Here is a 15,169-nt window from a genome sequence, read left to right on the forward strand (position 1 = left end):
TGACAGTCCAGAGCAAGGTTATTATCGTTAATAATTCGGTCTAAACTGCTGCAAGTGAATTGGAAACAAAATTTGAATGAATTTAGGACACTTCATACTTATAACACAAGTGATGGTAAACCATAACTTGATTAGGTAAAGCTATTATGATAATTATGAGCTGCCTTGACACAAAGAAAGTGGAGTCCTTCACCCTGAAAGGATGGAGTGATGCTCTGCCTCTGTAGTCAAGTTCAGACATAGGCCTTAAGCAATCATGAGCCACTAATAAGCGTGACAGAATTCACAAATTTAAATAAAGCACATTGGGTGAGCGACCCTGACAAAAGAAAATCTATGAGCACGCGATAAAGTGGATTTGTTAGAGCCCGTTTAACAGTTGCCTTTCAGAAAAATAAATAAATAAATAAATTGATTTGCATTTACAGACACACACTAAAAAAAAATCCCATTTGACACTGATCAATCCCTGTTCAAATAGAGTACATGCAAACGAAATAACGAAAACTAGAAGTGAAAGAAAAAAAAAACATTTTCGTTAACGGAAATAAAGATAAAAACAAAAAAGGAAAATTAACTAAAACTGTAATGAGCGTTCACAAAACTAACTAAAATTAACTGAATTTATAGCAAAAATGTGTTTAGTTTTCATTGAGGTGTGCGTGTCCTACCATAGTCATGGGTGAAAATGAAGTTTAGTTTCCAGATTTTTTTCTTGCCGTCTCATTATGCCAGCAGGTGGCAGCACGTTAGGCGAGTCGTCTGTGTTGCTGCTCCGTCCACGTGCAGAATCATGTCAGGAAAAGTCGGGAGAAAGCGCCAGAGTCCAATTTGGGATTACTTTGAATATGACTGTGTTTTGGATAAAGCAAGTGTCATGTAGTGGAAAGAGACAAATTATGAGGGACACTTCTAAGGGGAAAAATCCCACAGACCTTAAAATGCACTTGAGAAGGTCACACAAGAAGGCGAACCTGGCTTACCTTGAAAAGGTAAGGGGGAGCACACTCCCTCTCCTCAGAGAGCTCACCCACTCAACCCTCATTCCCAGAAAACAGAAGCTAACCCCAGGCAAGGCAGCGTGATGCATCCCGAGACAACAGGACTGGGACATCTACATAACTGTGTGAGTCAATTGCCTACAAAAACGTTATCAATTCACTTGAACCAAAATTGCGAACACCCGGTGCTGCAAGAGTTAATAGTCTCAATACCCAAGGATAAGCAGAAGAGCATGACTGATATGATGAAACTGGGATTTTGTTACACTTAATTATTGCAAACACAACTAAACTATAACTGAAACTGATCAAAACTAAACTGAAACTAAGGATTTTCAAAAAATAAAAACTAGACTGAACTAGCAAACAATTGGTAAAAACTAATTACAACTGACATAAAATTGAAAATCTGAAGTCGAAACTAAATCATAGTCAAAACTAATGAAAATTGCAAATCTATTAGAACCCTGATCCAGACTAAGATGGCGTTGGACATCTTCAGGGCGGAAAAAGGTTGGTGTGACCAAGGTGTGGTTTGGCTTGTTGTATGTATATTTCGAGATGATGTGGCTCTGGATGGACCAGTTACCAGGGCATGGAAGGGGGACAGACTTATTAAATGAGGAGAAGGAATTTTCTGGGATTGAAGATCCTCTGGGTGAGTGGTTGACTAAAAGCATGCATAAAATAGAAGCTATTTTTCATTATTGATTGGTAATAGATTGATAATTGGCCACATTTACAGCTGTATTGACTTGTTGTGGACGTAGTCTACTTCATGTTTAAGCACTCTAATTAACAGATTGAAAATAGAGACATTAAAGGAAGAATATGCAGCACCACCCTGTCAGACGCCAGTGGCGATGGGGCTCAGTGATGAATCAGGTGGGCTGGATTCATGGCTGAATCAAAACAAAGTTTCCCCTGCTGTGGTCAGTGAGGGAAAACAGGGGGAAATGAAATTCAAAAGAGGCATGGATAAACGTTTATTTGTGAAGTTTGTAAACGGGATAAAAGGGGGTGTTTTACTGTTATTTTAGCATCAGCATTATTATTGCATCAGAATCATGTAACAAGCATTGCATTAATGATTTATTGAAGCTTTTGACATTATACTAACATTTGTGTTCCGGTGATTGTCATAACCTCAGGTTAATCTTCTATTTACAGGTGTCAGGATAATCATATGATCTTTCATTGCAGGTGTAACCATGATCATTTTTATACATATTGCAGTTTGTTGCTCATAGAGTTGTGCTCAAGTTAATAAGGGTTAAGAGCTACAGTCAGCGCGATGTCTGGCTGATCTATGGACTGGAGTGACTTTGAGCATAGAAGGCCGCACGCACTTACACGACACAAATATCATGCTTTTCTTGGCTCCGGGCGGAGCCTACTGGAGCAATGCACACAGATCACAAGTCACTAACCTTTTCTTTTAATTTTCTAGCTCCGTTGATTTGACACATTGGAATGTGTCAAAAAAGGGGGGGAAGTTGGGTTTTAACATCAAACAAGGGTTATATGAACATTTTTATGACTTCATTTGTGTTTTAAGAACTTAGGTATGGTAAAGCTTAAGCTAATAGTGACCCAAGAGGTCTCCGGACTTTTTTAGAGAACCAGTGAGAAGCATAAATCATTTTTCCATGTTTAAGCATTAATCATTGAAATGAATTGAATAGCGTTTAGAAGATAAAATGCCTGTGTTCACGAGAAGCTGAGTACCACACTGGAGAGGAAACCGTGGGACAGTAGGCGGAAGGAAACACATGAGTGGTTTTAATAATTTTCTTACACACCTTGCAAATGTGCTTATAAGGAGTTGGCACTTGGTCTTTTGAAGGTCATAAGCTTCGTCCGGCGTGATGGTCCGGACTGATATATTGCAGGTATTGACTTTGAGTGCAGAGGGCTAAATGCAAACACGCTTACACACACATAGGATATGATTAGAATAAGTCCCTGGGACATTCTGAATATTCTAAACCAATTCTGAATCACCAGAAGGTCAGTAGATAACAACAGTAGATTATTAGAGCTAGGCAGAGAGGTGTTTGGGTTTTCTGTCTCTTACAGAGAAAGGAACAGACACCAGACGAGGTCATCCATCCCCAATATTTGAATTCGTAACACATGACAGACTTAAGCAAAAGACCTACAGCCATGTAATCTCTATCATTGCACGTTAACTGAATGCTTCCATTTATTACTGCTCCACTGTATTTTAGAGTGACAAATTTTTCCCCCAATCAGAAAAACTATATGAGATGTTCAGTAATAATAAAGCCATTTTAGTTTCAGAGCTTATCACAAAGCTACTATTTAGCTAACTGAAGCACACCTGAGGCGAGCCTGGTTTGGGCTGTACGATGATGCGAACAGCTGAAGGTGATCAATGTCAAACAGACATTTCTATGACAGCAGTGAGGCTGAGTTCAGAAACTGAGACAACCAGACAGTAGGGAAGGCAAAGATCCCTGCACTCACTGAGGTGGGAATGGACCCTGGACCAATGGAAATTGTGACCATGTTACCTTAACACAGTCTGCTCTGACGTCTGAGGATTAAAACAAAGGAGTTCAAGTTCTAGACTTAGACTCAATAATTGATGAGAATATCTTAGAATTTCACATTTAATTATACATTTTTGTGGTATACATCATCCAGCCAACAGCGTCTCCAGTATCAGTTATATGACACAAAATAGCCTCACAAGCAAATATTCTCCTTTTAATAACTTTGCATGATGTAAACATTAACGTGTTCATGTATAACCTCCTGAGTTACTTCATTATCTGAGTGTGTGCAGTGACATATACGAGCAGAACAAACAAGGATGGAGAAACTTGTTCTGTTCATCGCCGCTGCATTGGAGCTGGCCACCATAGAAAACATGGAGGATGTGAAGACCCTGACACGGTGGACTTGAGCAAATCTGTAAATTCACTCTCTCTGTTTAACTGAAACATATTTTTGACACTGGCAGTTCAAATGCTCGTACACTTCACGTCTTCATTGGACACATGGAGTAATCACTGACAGGACAGGCTCATGAGAGTATGATCAAAGTTTCACCTGCTTGCTGCGATCCTGGACTGGACTGTAGGTTTACAGCTGCTTATGAAAATAGTGAGGCTGAGTTCAGAAATTGGAAAGGTGGAAAACCAGACAGCAGAAGAAGAACATTGTGCACAGATGACATCTTATTGGTCGTGCCAATAAAGACCTGGTGTTCTCCTCACCGGCTTAGCCTCTGAGTTATCCAGTTAACTTCCAGTCTGGACACATGCTAGCCACTCCTCCCTCGCCAGATCTCTGCTACAACACACACAATTTAAGATTAAAGTAAACGTGTGAGCACCAGTGCTTCATCTTTTTATTTACATAGTAACACGTCCTCCAGGCCATCCATTCCCAAACTCAAGAATGCTTTACAACAAGCAGAAAGTCCCCTGGAGCCTAACCAGTGTTAAGTCTTCACTCTAAATGAAGATCTTATTCTAGAACATGAACAGCACAGGCTGTTGGGTATAAATTCTTAATGCTACACAGTCATGTTAAGCCCAGTTTGTGACCCAGCTGCCACTGGGACATAAGCTTGAAGTCACATGTAAAAAAGACGGCCAATATAAAAGTAGAACATGCAACATACACATTTTATTTTCTATATCATCTTAAATTTCCACCTGGAATTTCACATTTTTAATTTCTGGTTACTATTGAAACTGCCCCCTCTCTCCATTTAAATAACGACTGAGGCAATGAGTTCATTTACCCCTTTATGACATGCAAATCTGATCCAAATTCTTTCCTCCTTATTACTTTGCAGCTCCATGTTTACCGTCATACATGAAACAGGCAACAGACGAGGATGGAAAAGTTTCTTCTGTTCATCAAAGCGGTTTCAGGCAAGTATTTTAATCTATTTTTCTTAATATTAGTTAACAATAGATAAATAGCTTCATTTTTTTTTTTCATCTGGTGACTTTCACAACTATAAATAATATTTTAACTACACACCATTCTTTAATCGCTGTACTGATTAAATAATCAACACGACCGAGCAGACTGAAATGGATGAGAGACTTGTTTTGCTTGTTTTTCACCATGTAATTAATATTCACATCTGTGTCAGGGCTGTGGGCTGTTTCCTCAAGTGCTCAGCGTCAGTACCATTTTGTTTATGAGCAGAAGAACTGGACTGAAGCACAGCAGCACTGCAGACAGTATTACACAGACCTGGCTGCAATAGAAAGCATGGAGGATGTGAAGACTCTGAACAACATGGCAGACTTGGAAAAAATGAAATACTCAGAATACAGCAACGTAAATAAACTTTTCTTTTCTCCTTAACATCGTTTTTAATAATTATATAAGGTGCAGATGATGCTCAAGGTATCCACATGAAATTTGTAATGTGAAAATCAGAAGGTGCCTGTAAAGTAAAGTTCTGTATTTCGTGTGTGAGAAAAATTCTTTTTGTTCGTACATTTTAAATCTTTTAAGTCCTTAGAGCTAAAATTTACTTTGTATTATTGGGCCAACAGTTGAGTTCATGTTCTTTATGTCACACCTTTGCCCAATGAAACACAGCGAGCCTGGATCGGCTTGTACAACGATGTGAACAGCTGGAGGTGGTCGATGGACGACACAGGTTTCTACAAAGATGGAGAACCTGAGCTCAGAAATTGGTCACCTGGAGAACCAAATAACCAGAAAGGCATTGAATGTTGCGCAGAGATGTTTGACAGCGGAGTATGGAATGACAGAGACTGTGATGCCGTCTCTAATGTAGTCTGCATTTACATCGCAGGTGAGGACTTTAAATAATACAGAACCATTCAAAAATACAGGGTTTTTCTGTGATTTTTTTCCTGACTCTGCTTCTATTTGCCTTCATGTTTATTGTTTCTATCTTTTTCAGAGTCAGATGTGACATTTGTCTTCATCAAAAACACGATGACATGGACGGACGCCCAGAGCTTCTGCAGAGCTAATTACACAGACCTGGCCAGTGTGAGAAACATGTCAGAGAACCAGAAGATAAAGGAGCTGATACCCACAGGAAAAAAAGCCTGGATCGGCCTTTTCAGAGACTCCTGGAAGTGGATAGATGGATCCAACTCCTCGTTTAGATACTGGAAGACAAAAGAACCAAACAACAATTTTCACAAGGAGATGTGTGTGTCAGCATACTTTGAAAAGGAAGGAAAATGGGAAGATTGGAACTGTGATTATAAGAGAGCATTTGTTTGCTACAGTGGTAAGCTAGCCTATGCTATCCCGTCAGTATTGTCATTTAGCTCGACTTTCCAGAGACATGGCAGCGCTGTTGTGCCTCTGTTTGTGCAAAAATGACAAACCTGTACAGTAACTGTTCTGGAGGCTGCATTGAAAAATGTAACAAAATACCAGGAAGTGAAACCTTTAAAGTGTGCATGAATCTATCTATCTATCTATCTATCTATCTATCTATCTATCTATCTATCTATCTATCTATCTATCTATCTATCTATCTATCTATCTATCTATCTATCTATCTATCTATCTATCTATCTATCTATCTATCTATCTATCTATCTATCTATCTATCTATCTATCTATCTATCTATCTATCTATCTATCTATCTATCTATCTATCTATCTATCTATCTATCTATCTATCTATCTATCTATCTATCTATCTATCTATCTATCTATCTATCTATCTATCTATCTATCTATCTATCTATCTATCTATCTATCTATCTATCTATCTATCTATCTATCTATCTATCTATCTATCTATCTATCTATCTATCTATCTATCTATCTATCTATCTATCTATCTATCTATCTATCTATCTATCTATCTATCTATCTATCTATCTATCTATCTATCTATCTATCTATCTATCTATCTATCTATCTATCTATCTATCTATCTATCTATCTATCTATCTATCTATCTATCTATCTATCTATCTATCTATCTATCTATCTATCTATCTATCTATCTATCTATCTATCTATCTATCTATCTATCTATCTATCTATCTATCTATCTATCTATCTATCTATCTATCTATCTATCTATCTATCTATCTATCTATCTATCTATCTATCTATCTATCTATCTATCTATCTATCTATCTATCTATCTATCTATCTATCTATCTATCTATCTATCTATCTATCTATCTATCTATCTATCTATCTATCTATCTATCTATCTATCTATCTATCTATCTATCTATCTATCTATCTATCTATCTATCTATCTATCTATCTATCTAACACTGACACAGATTCAACTGTCTCTCAGCTGCATAAAGTTAAAACCATGTCTAGCGCCATCTTCTGTCAGTACGTAACGTGACATCACAGGGTTGGCTGTTTGGTTGCAGTCTGTAGACTTGCATTAGTTTACTTTAGCTATCTAAAGAACAAGAAACACAGTTATGTTTGTGGTGTGCTGTGCATGTAGTAACCTGTGCTGTTGTAAACTGGCTCCAAGGCTCTCCTCCACACAGTCCTCATTCATAAAGTGCTTTGCAAACCCGAACATTGCAGCTAACAGCTGGATCTCCAGTTTCAGTGCAGCTAGCCAAACGACAAAAAAACCCACTGACTGCTTATGAAACAGAGTGAAAGTGGGCAGTTTATCCTCGGTTCTTTACATAAAACTAACTGAGACAAGCAAAAAACTTTTCCTGTTACTATTAGTTAGCTAATATAAACTAATGTAAGACTTTTAGCAGCAACCAGCTAACCTGGTAATGTCAGGTCCTGTACTGACAGAAAAGGGCATTAAACATGTTTTAAAAGCTTTAACTACTTATTTCTAAAACCCAGCTTCACAGTGTTACATCTATGTCATCTTTGGGGAGCAGGGCTCCATGATGTAAATTAGGCTTTATGCATGTAGAGTTTCATGCCCACTTTTGTACAGTTTGGAGATGATAGCACCTTTCAGTGAAAAAACAACAGCGTGTGCTCTCTGCTCCTCTTCGGCTAACCCTAACCATTATTTTCTTTCATTTACAGAAGTACGTGCTCGCAGCAAGCATGTAGTGAGACTGGGGCTGGTGAAAAACTCCAGTGTGGACCTGAGTGACCCTGCTGTGATGGAAGACATGCTGAAACAGGCAGATCATTTAGATTTTTACTTTGTGTTTCCTTTTCATCTTTTTCAGCACTCTGTTGGGTTTTGAATTTTGGAAACAAAACTACAACTACACATGTGGTGTAGACACCCAACTGAAAAATGTCCAAAACCAGTTTTATGATCTACAAAGTGAAAAACTTTGAAAAACCAGCTCAAACATACAAGTAACCAGAAAATATTCTATAAAAAAAAGCACAGATAACACAACACATTTCACATGGACATTTGTTGCATGCACTCTTTATTTAAACAACTGCAAACTTCCACCAGCACTTAGTTTTTAACCAAAAGCTATAATTACTGTCATTTTTAATCTATTTATCTTTGTGTTTAATGTCCTGAGAAGTTTGGCAGAGGTTCAGGGTGGGAAGGACCTTAGTCTGCGTGGGCGGGTAGAGAGCACCGAGTGGTGGTAATAACCCTGTGGAGGGCTTTCCTCCCTGCTGCTGGCACACAGATGCAGTATGACATGGATATCTATTGCTCCACTGGTGCCACCTACAGGAGTTCTCCACCTCTAGAGTAGCCGCCATGATTGCTCAGCCAAACTGTGTGGGGGTGTGTGCTGAACACAGTGCCATGCCTCAAATCGCCCTCCAGTGAAGTAATTTATGTGCCTGTGATGTCACTGCCCACAAAAAGACAGCAGTATATTCAGTGTAAATTATATTTAAATTCTAATTAAACGATATGATCCCTTCAAATCAGCTGAGTAAAATATGCAGGATATAGCTGGAGACGTTTTTCTGAGTGATATTTAGGCAAACATGTTTTTTGTGTTGCAGCTTAAACAGAAGCTGAAGGACCAGAGAGTCGATGGAGACATCAGCCTGAGCTGGAGGACGCAGTCAGGTGGGGAGGTTTTCTACAAGGATGAGAAGCAAACAAAGAAGGAAGCTCGAAAAGTCAAGAGTAGCCTGTGAAGAGTTTTCATTCTTTGTTCTTTTCAAATTTGTTAGGATTTTTTACTGTCTAATGTTTGTGACTATATCAATTTAAAAGGTGTCACATTTGATGCTACATGAAGTTAAACATCAAACATTTTAAGTGGAACAGCTGTTTTTAGCTACTCGTTTGTGATGTGAAGCCCAGACCGATGATTTTACAAACAGAAAAAAGAAAGATTTTATTTGAGAGTTTGTCATTTCGGGTATTAGTCGTGTTTTTGACTTTGGAAAACGTATTTAATATTTTCAAGTTTGAGATTCTGTTTCGAGCTGGAAACTTAGTTCTATTCATCTGGACGTCACACTTTCGGAGCCTGAAGAAGTGTCCTGGATGAGCAATGAAGCGGTTCTCTCACTCCAAACGCTGCGTCCAAAAGAACAGAATCAACATTACCTGCATGTGTGCATTACGATCGTTTCTATTTAGTTGTTTTCATTGTTATTAATCTTAATTTTTGTGTTTATTGTATTTTCATCCAGTTTTCATGATACCGAGTCTCTGGTTCTTTTTACAATATGTTGATGAGTTCAGTGTTTGTAACATCTTGTGTTCACACATTTGATTTCATCTGTAGTGCTAGTTGTAATTTTATCTTCCCCGCGTCTCTGATTGTGTCTCTCTGTTCTCTGTGTTTCACTGTTGATGCTGGTGTTGTCGTATACAGTGGTGTGAAAAAACGTTTACTCTGTTCACCATTTCCTCATTTTTTTGCACATTTTGCTTCAGATCATCAAACAAATTTAAATATTAGATAAAGATAACACAAGTAAAAATAAATGCAGTTTCTGGTGTTTATTATTAAGGGGAAAATAATCCAAACACATATGGATGACCTCGTGTGAAAACGTGATTGCCTCCCTCCCCTTCATTATAACATAAATTAACTGTGGTGTCTCACATCTTTGGAAAGCTGAGTCCAATTGGAACAACGGCCTGATTACTGCCACACCTGTTCTCAATCAAGACATCAGTTAAACACAGTGGAGTAGACCAAAATATCTTCAAAAGCCAGACATCATGCTGCGCTACAAGGAAATTCAGGAGCAAATGAAAAACAAAGTAACTAGATCTCTCTGGAAAAGACTCGTTGCCAGTGTCATGGAAGTTTTAACCACATGCTGCAGAGAGAGCACTCTGGTCAAACGCCAAAGTGATCTCTAATGATGGCCGCCGCCCTCATGTCTTATATACAAACAGACAAAAAAAAGAGACAAAAGGCATTTCACAGCACATCACGTGGCTCTACACCTGCAGTTCAATTCATCCTTGAAACCTTCCTTTCAGAGAGAGAATTACGACTTTTCACTTAGCCGTTGCCTCCCTTCTTCCAACCTCCCGAGATAAGAAAAAAGGCGTCTCATAGTCTGTTCAGTGTCTCCCATGAACTTACAATGCCCCACTGTATGTGTGTAGAATTAACATGTGATAGAGCATTAAGGCACATTTGTGCCTTAAGACCACTCCTGATGGCTGCTTGGTGGGGCCTGGCACCTGTGGCTTGGTCGGGCCCCCTCCAGGGGCCGGGGTGCCCTCAGGCCTCCGGCCTCTGGGCCTGCGGCTTGGTCCAGTCTGACACAGCTGGCTGTCGGCAGAGCCCTCAGGCACATCACTGCAGCCCCCTCTGGCCTCTGCTCCGTGGCTGCTGGGTGACCCCTCATCTGGGGGCTCTTCTCAGTTCTTCCCAGGAGGGTGCCACGTTTGCGCCTCCGGTGGTCCTCCTTGGGCTCTCGCACTCTGGGGGCCCATGGATGTCTGGGGCCCGGGTCTTCTCCATGTCTGCTCATTGCCCTGGGGGATGAGGCTATGGCTCACCACACCCTCTAGCAGATCATTACATTGAGAAACCTTTTAAAGTGTGCTCATGCACACAGGTGTGCACACGGGTGTTCACAGACACAAACTACACCTTTCTTGGCTGCTGCCTCAAAGCACACTGTGTGCTGTTGATCTTGCATGTTTCACAACAATATTCAATATTTAGGATTTACTGTTATTTATGCTTAGCTAGATTATTGCAACGGTGCTGTGTTTATTACGTTGCTCTCTTTTTTGCTTGTTTTTTTTTCTTCTTCTGAGGGACAGTGAGAAAGTGCACTGTCCCTCAGAAGACATAGCATACATTTACACTGCTATGCTGATGACACCCAGCTCTATCTGTCCATGAAGCCAGATAACACACACAGCAGTTTCACCCATTGTGGCCAATTTGTACATGGAAGAAGTGGAAAGGAAGGCTTTGATATCCTACCCTGGAACACCACCAAGTCATTGGTTCAGATATGTGGATGACACCTGGGTGAAATCTCAGGACCTACCACAATTCATGGATCACATTAATTCAGTGGACCAACACATCAAATTCACCAGGTAGGATATGAAAAGTGGCAGGTTAGCCATCTTAGACTGTGAGATTTCCATCAGTGATGGGGGACATCTAAATGTACCATTAATGTACCATTAACCAACACATACGGATCAGTATTTAAGGTTTAACTCTCATCGTCCACTGGAGCACAAACTGGGCGTCATCAGGACGCTACAACCAGTGTTGGAAAGGTTACTTTTAAAATGTATTCCACTACAGATTACAGACTATTGCGCGCGTATATAAAACAGGTCCGCGGTTTCGAACCGTGGTAAAGGGACCTCTGGCTAATACGTTCGTGTCGGGCTCGTAGCTGAAAACTAGTTTTACTTCAGTTCAATTCAATAAAACTTTATTGATCCAGATGATTGACCCCGAAGGAAATTGGGTTAAGGCTGCCGACCTTTTGCCAGCGCCATCTTACCCTTCCGACCATACATATATTACACAACATCACATGGGGAAAACAGGTCAGAGAGGTATAACAATGGAAAATGCACAACATGAGGAAAGACGAGGAGAAAAAAAGAACTCCCCCCAGACTGAGCTCCAACAGGGAGCTCAGTCTGAGAACAGAAAAAAACACCTCAGCACATGAATCATCACATCTCACAACACAGAAGACATGAGCTTCGAAGGCGTTCGGAGGGGGTGTGTTCCATGTTCAATCGAGATAGTGAAGACAGTGAAGTGTCCCTTCACTCGGTTAGGCAAAAGTCAACACTTTTCGGTCGACTCGGGTGGCCTTGAATGAGAGGGGGGAGAGTCACAACACAGTTTTGTTATCTAAAGGAGAATTTTGTTGTTCCCTTCACCTTTTGCCTTGAGCATCCAGCTGGTGCTGGGGGGGCCGCATGAGATGAAGATGGTAGTTGTTTTGGTTAGTGCAAAGAAACTGCTTCCAATTTTACAGGTCTCTCAATTCCCGTTGTTCTTCTCCAAGATCTTATCCATATTGAGTTCAACAAACACAGTCTTGAGTACACACAGCCCTGCCCATCATCAATGGGGCGATCGTGGCTCAAGAGTTGGGAGTTCGTCTTGTAATCGGAAGGTTGCCGGTTTGAGCCCCGGCTCGGACAGGCTCGGTCGTTGTGCCCTTGGGCAAGACACTTCACCTGTTGCCTGCTGGTGGTGGTCAGAGGGCCCGGTGGCGCCAGTGTCCAGGAGCCTCGCCTTGTCAGTGCGCCCCAGCGCAGCTGTGGCTACAATGTAGCTGCCATCACCAGTGTGTGAATGTGTGTGTGAATGGGTGGATGAATGAATGTAGCGTAAAGCGCTTTGGGATCCTTAGGGACTAAGTAAAGCGCTATACAATACAGGCCATTTACCATTTACCAATCATGTCGGCTAGCCTTGTGGGGTTTTGAACAGCTGTAGCCGCTTCTTGTTCTTCGATAAGCCAGGTCCGATCAGCCAGAACTCTGTTACCATAGTTCTGAATTGGTAGATGTCGTTCAGTGTCCTCCATCGAGAGTGTCGCCAGACACACGATGCAACGGACCATCAAGTATCCGACAGCAAACATCTCCGCAGGACAATAAGGCTCTCCCAAGCCAGGAGGGTGTCAGTTTTGTTAAGGGACCAGTTGATCAAATCCATAATTCTTCTTCAGGTTTTTAGAGAACAAGTCTGAGAAACTCTCTTAGGGTTAGAGAATAAGCGAGACTATACAAAAGACATGAGAAGCCAATCAGGGAGAGGGAGAAAGTGCAACTGCCTCCGTCAAGAGCCAAGTGTTGAAATCAACTACTTTGTTGTCTGGGTCAAGTTTGCTAACGAGAGACAGAGAGAGGCGTTGAAAGGCTGCTGCAACGAAACGTATTGTTTCAGAGGAAAACACGAACACAGCGTACAGTCGAGTCTTAATAGCTTACTTACAACTGGGCTCGTCAGGCTCTCTTCTTGGCTGCAGTGGTTATTATTATATTTACATGCTTCCAGCTCCCGTTTCTGCTCCGTGACAGCTCGTACATTTCCTTTTTCTCCCTCCTCGCGCTCACAGACACATCACATGTATGACAGTCCATCCTCCCTGCAGCACAGACTACACTGCCCATCAGGCTACATTCTTTAGGGCGATGCCGTAACACTCTGCCTATTGCCTTCATGTTAAATAATTTTTTAAAATATTTCTTCACGTCATCATGCGGGCTGCAAGTAGAGGTGACATGGGCGGCGTAGAAACCAAAAATAGAGAGGGCATAGACTAACAATTTGCATATTAATAATCAAGAAACTAACCTCATGACTCATTGTTCCTTCAGTGGGCTGGTTTCAGTCATTGTTCAAATGTACTGTTTATAAGATTGGGGAAACCTGCAGTCAGCTGAGACTGAAGAAGTCACCTGGATGAGTGACGAAACAGCAATAGAGATGAGAATAAAAGGGAAAAATAGAAATTGGATAAATAATGTGGTGATAAAAAAAATACATTCAAAATAACTTTTTAGTTAAATGAATAAATAAATAAACTGTAATAAAATATTAAAATAATAATGAAATAAAATAATAATAAAATATAGCGTTAGAATCTGTGAGAGAATCTGAAAGTTGGGCAGCCAGTGGGCACCTCAGGGTTGCCATTCAGTGGATTCAAACCCCCGACCTTCCTCTACCCACTCACGTATCCCTGCCGCTCGTCGTGAGTGGGAATGGGAATTTTAACTGAGTTGATGCTTTTCACACTTACATCCATCACCTTGAGGAACTCTGGTGACAGTGTTTACAACACAAATTACTGGTTTCGCCATCATCAGTTGAAACTGAAATGCAGTTAGAAACAGGAAGATACAGTTCGCTCTAAGATAAATTACAGTTTTAGCAGGAACACACAGAGAAACTCGCTAACTTCACTTAATAAACACAAAGAATGAAAAGACTATAACCCAAAGACGGCCCAAGACATGTGATAATGAGTCAGATTCCCTTTTCTTGGTTATTAAATAGTAAATATATATTATATGTAAGCTAGGACATTTTTCCATTACTTAAATGAGCTAGTCAGGTGTTCAGCGGTAGCCTTAACAGTGTTATCTTCTAGTTACTTCCTGTTTTACTCTGAAGTTTAATTTTCTGTCATTGTGTTTCATCTTTTACATCAATTCAGTTTTATTCATGTAGCGCAAAACTTAAAGCACTTGTCGATAGTTATTTCACAAGTGCCTCATCACTCTCCACTTTCTCATCACTAATCAGTTTCCTGTGACTTCAGTGGAAACAGTTTTACATCAGAATCAGAATCGTGTTTATTGGCCAAGTATATGTGCAGACACATACAAGGAATTTGGTTCCGGTAGATGGAGGCTCTCAAGCACAGCAATGTAAATCACACACACACACACACACACACACACACACACACACACACACACACACACACACACACACGTCTATATATATATATTACACATGCATACACATACATACACAACGCTGTGTAAACCAACTATAAATAACGAATCTAAACTTATATACATAAAATACAGAAATGAATGAGCTGAAATGAATACTACAGAATGTACATAAGGTGCAGTTGCAGTCTGGCAGTGGGAGCAGTGTGACAGGTCAACTGTTTAGAAGGGAGATGGCGAGGGGAAAGAAACTGTTCCTATGTCGGGTGGTCCTGGTCTGCAGGCTTCTGTACCGTCTGCCGGAGGGCAGCAGATCAAAAAGTCTGTGTCCAGGGTGTAAAAGTCTGTGTCC

General features: G+C 40.5%; 1 protein-coding gene across 1 annotated transcript; it reads left to right on the plus strand.

Annotated features, from left to right (window-relative positions):
• The first annotated feature begins 3,840 nt into the window (after nucleotides 1–3,840).
• Nucleotides 3,841–9,259, plus strand: LOC146365028 (macrophage mannose receptor 1-like). The gene is made up of 6 exons (XM_084916202.1): nucleotides 3,841–3,872; nucleotides 5,135–5,330; nucleotides 5,598–5,817; nucleotides 5,929–6,264; nucleotides 8,034–8,131; nucleotides 8,937–9,259. Exons 1-6 carry the CDS (start codon nucleotides 3,841–3,843, stop codon nucleotides 9,072–9,074), a joined length of 1,020 nt encoding a protein of 339 aa, XP_084772328.1. The 3' UTR covers nucleotides 9,075–9,259.
• Nucleotides 9,260–15,169: the final 5,910 nt, after the last annotated feature.

The sequence above is a fragment of the Perissodus microlepis genome, chromosome 20 (genome assembly GCF_051167445.1).
Source record: "Perissodus microlepis isolate ML-2025 ecotype Zambia chromosome 20, ASM5116744v1, whole genome shotgun sequence".
NCBI lineage: Eukaryota > Metazoa > Chordata > Actinopteri > Cichliformes > Cichlidae > Perissodus > Perissodus microlepis.

What these genes read in the sequence shown, in the direction of transcription:
- LOC146365028 (XM_084916202.1), top strand. Translation starts at nt 3,841, where the DNA reads ATGGAGAAACTTGTTCTGTTCATCGCCGCTGC. An exon ending in GAGAGCATTTGTTTGCTACA is followed by an intron (nt 6,265 to 8,033) that starts GTGGTAAGCTAG and finishes CATTTACAGAAG; the next exon opens with TACGTGCTCGCAGCAAGCAT. An exon ending in TGGAAGACATGCTGAAACAG is followed by an intron (nt 8,132 to 8,936) that starts GCAGATCATTTA and finishes TTTGTGTTGCAG; the next exon opens with CTTAAACAGAAGCTGAAGGA.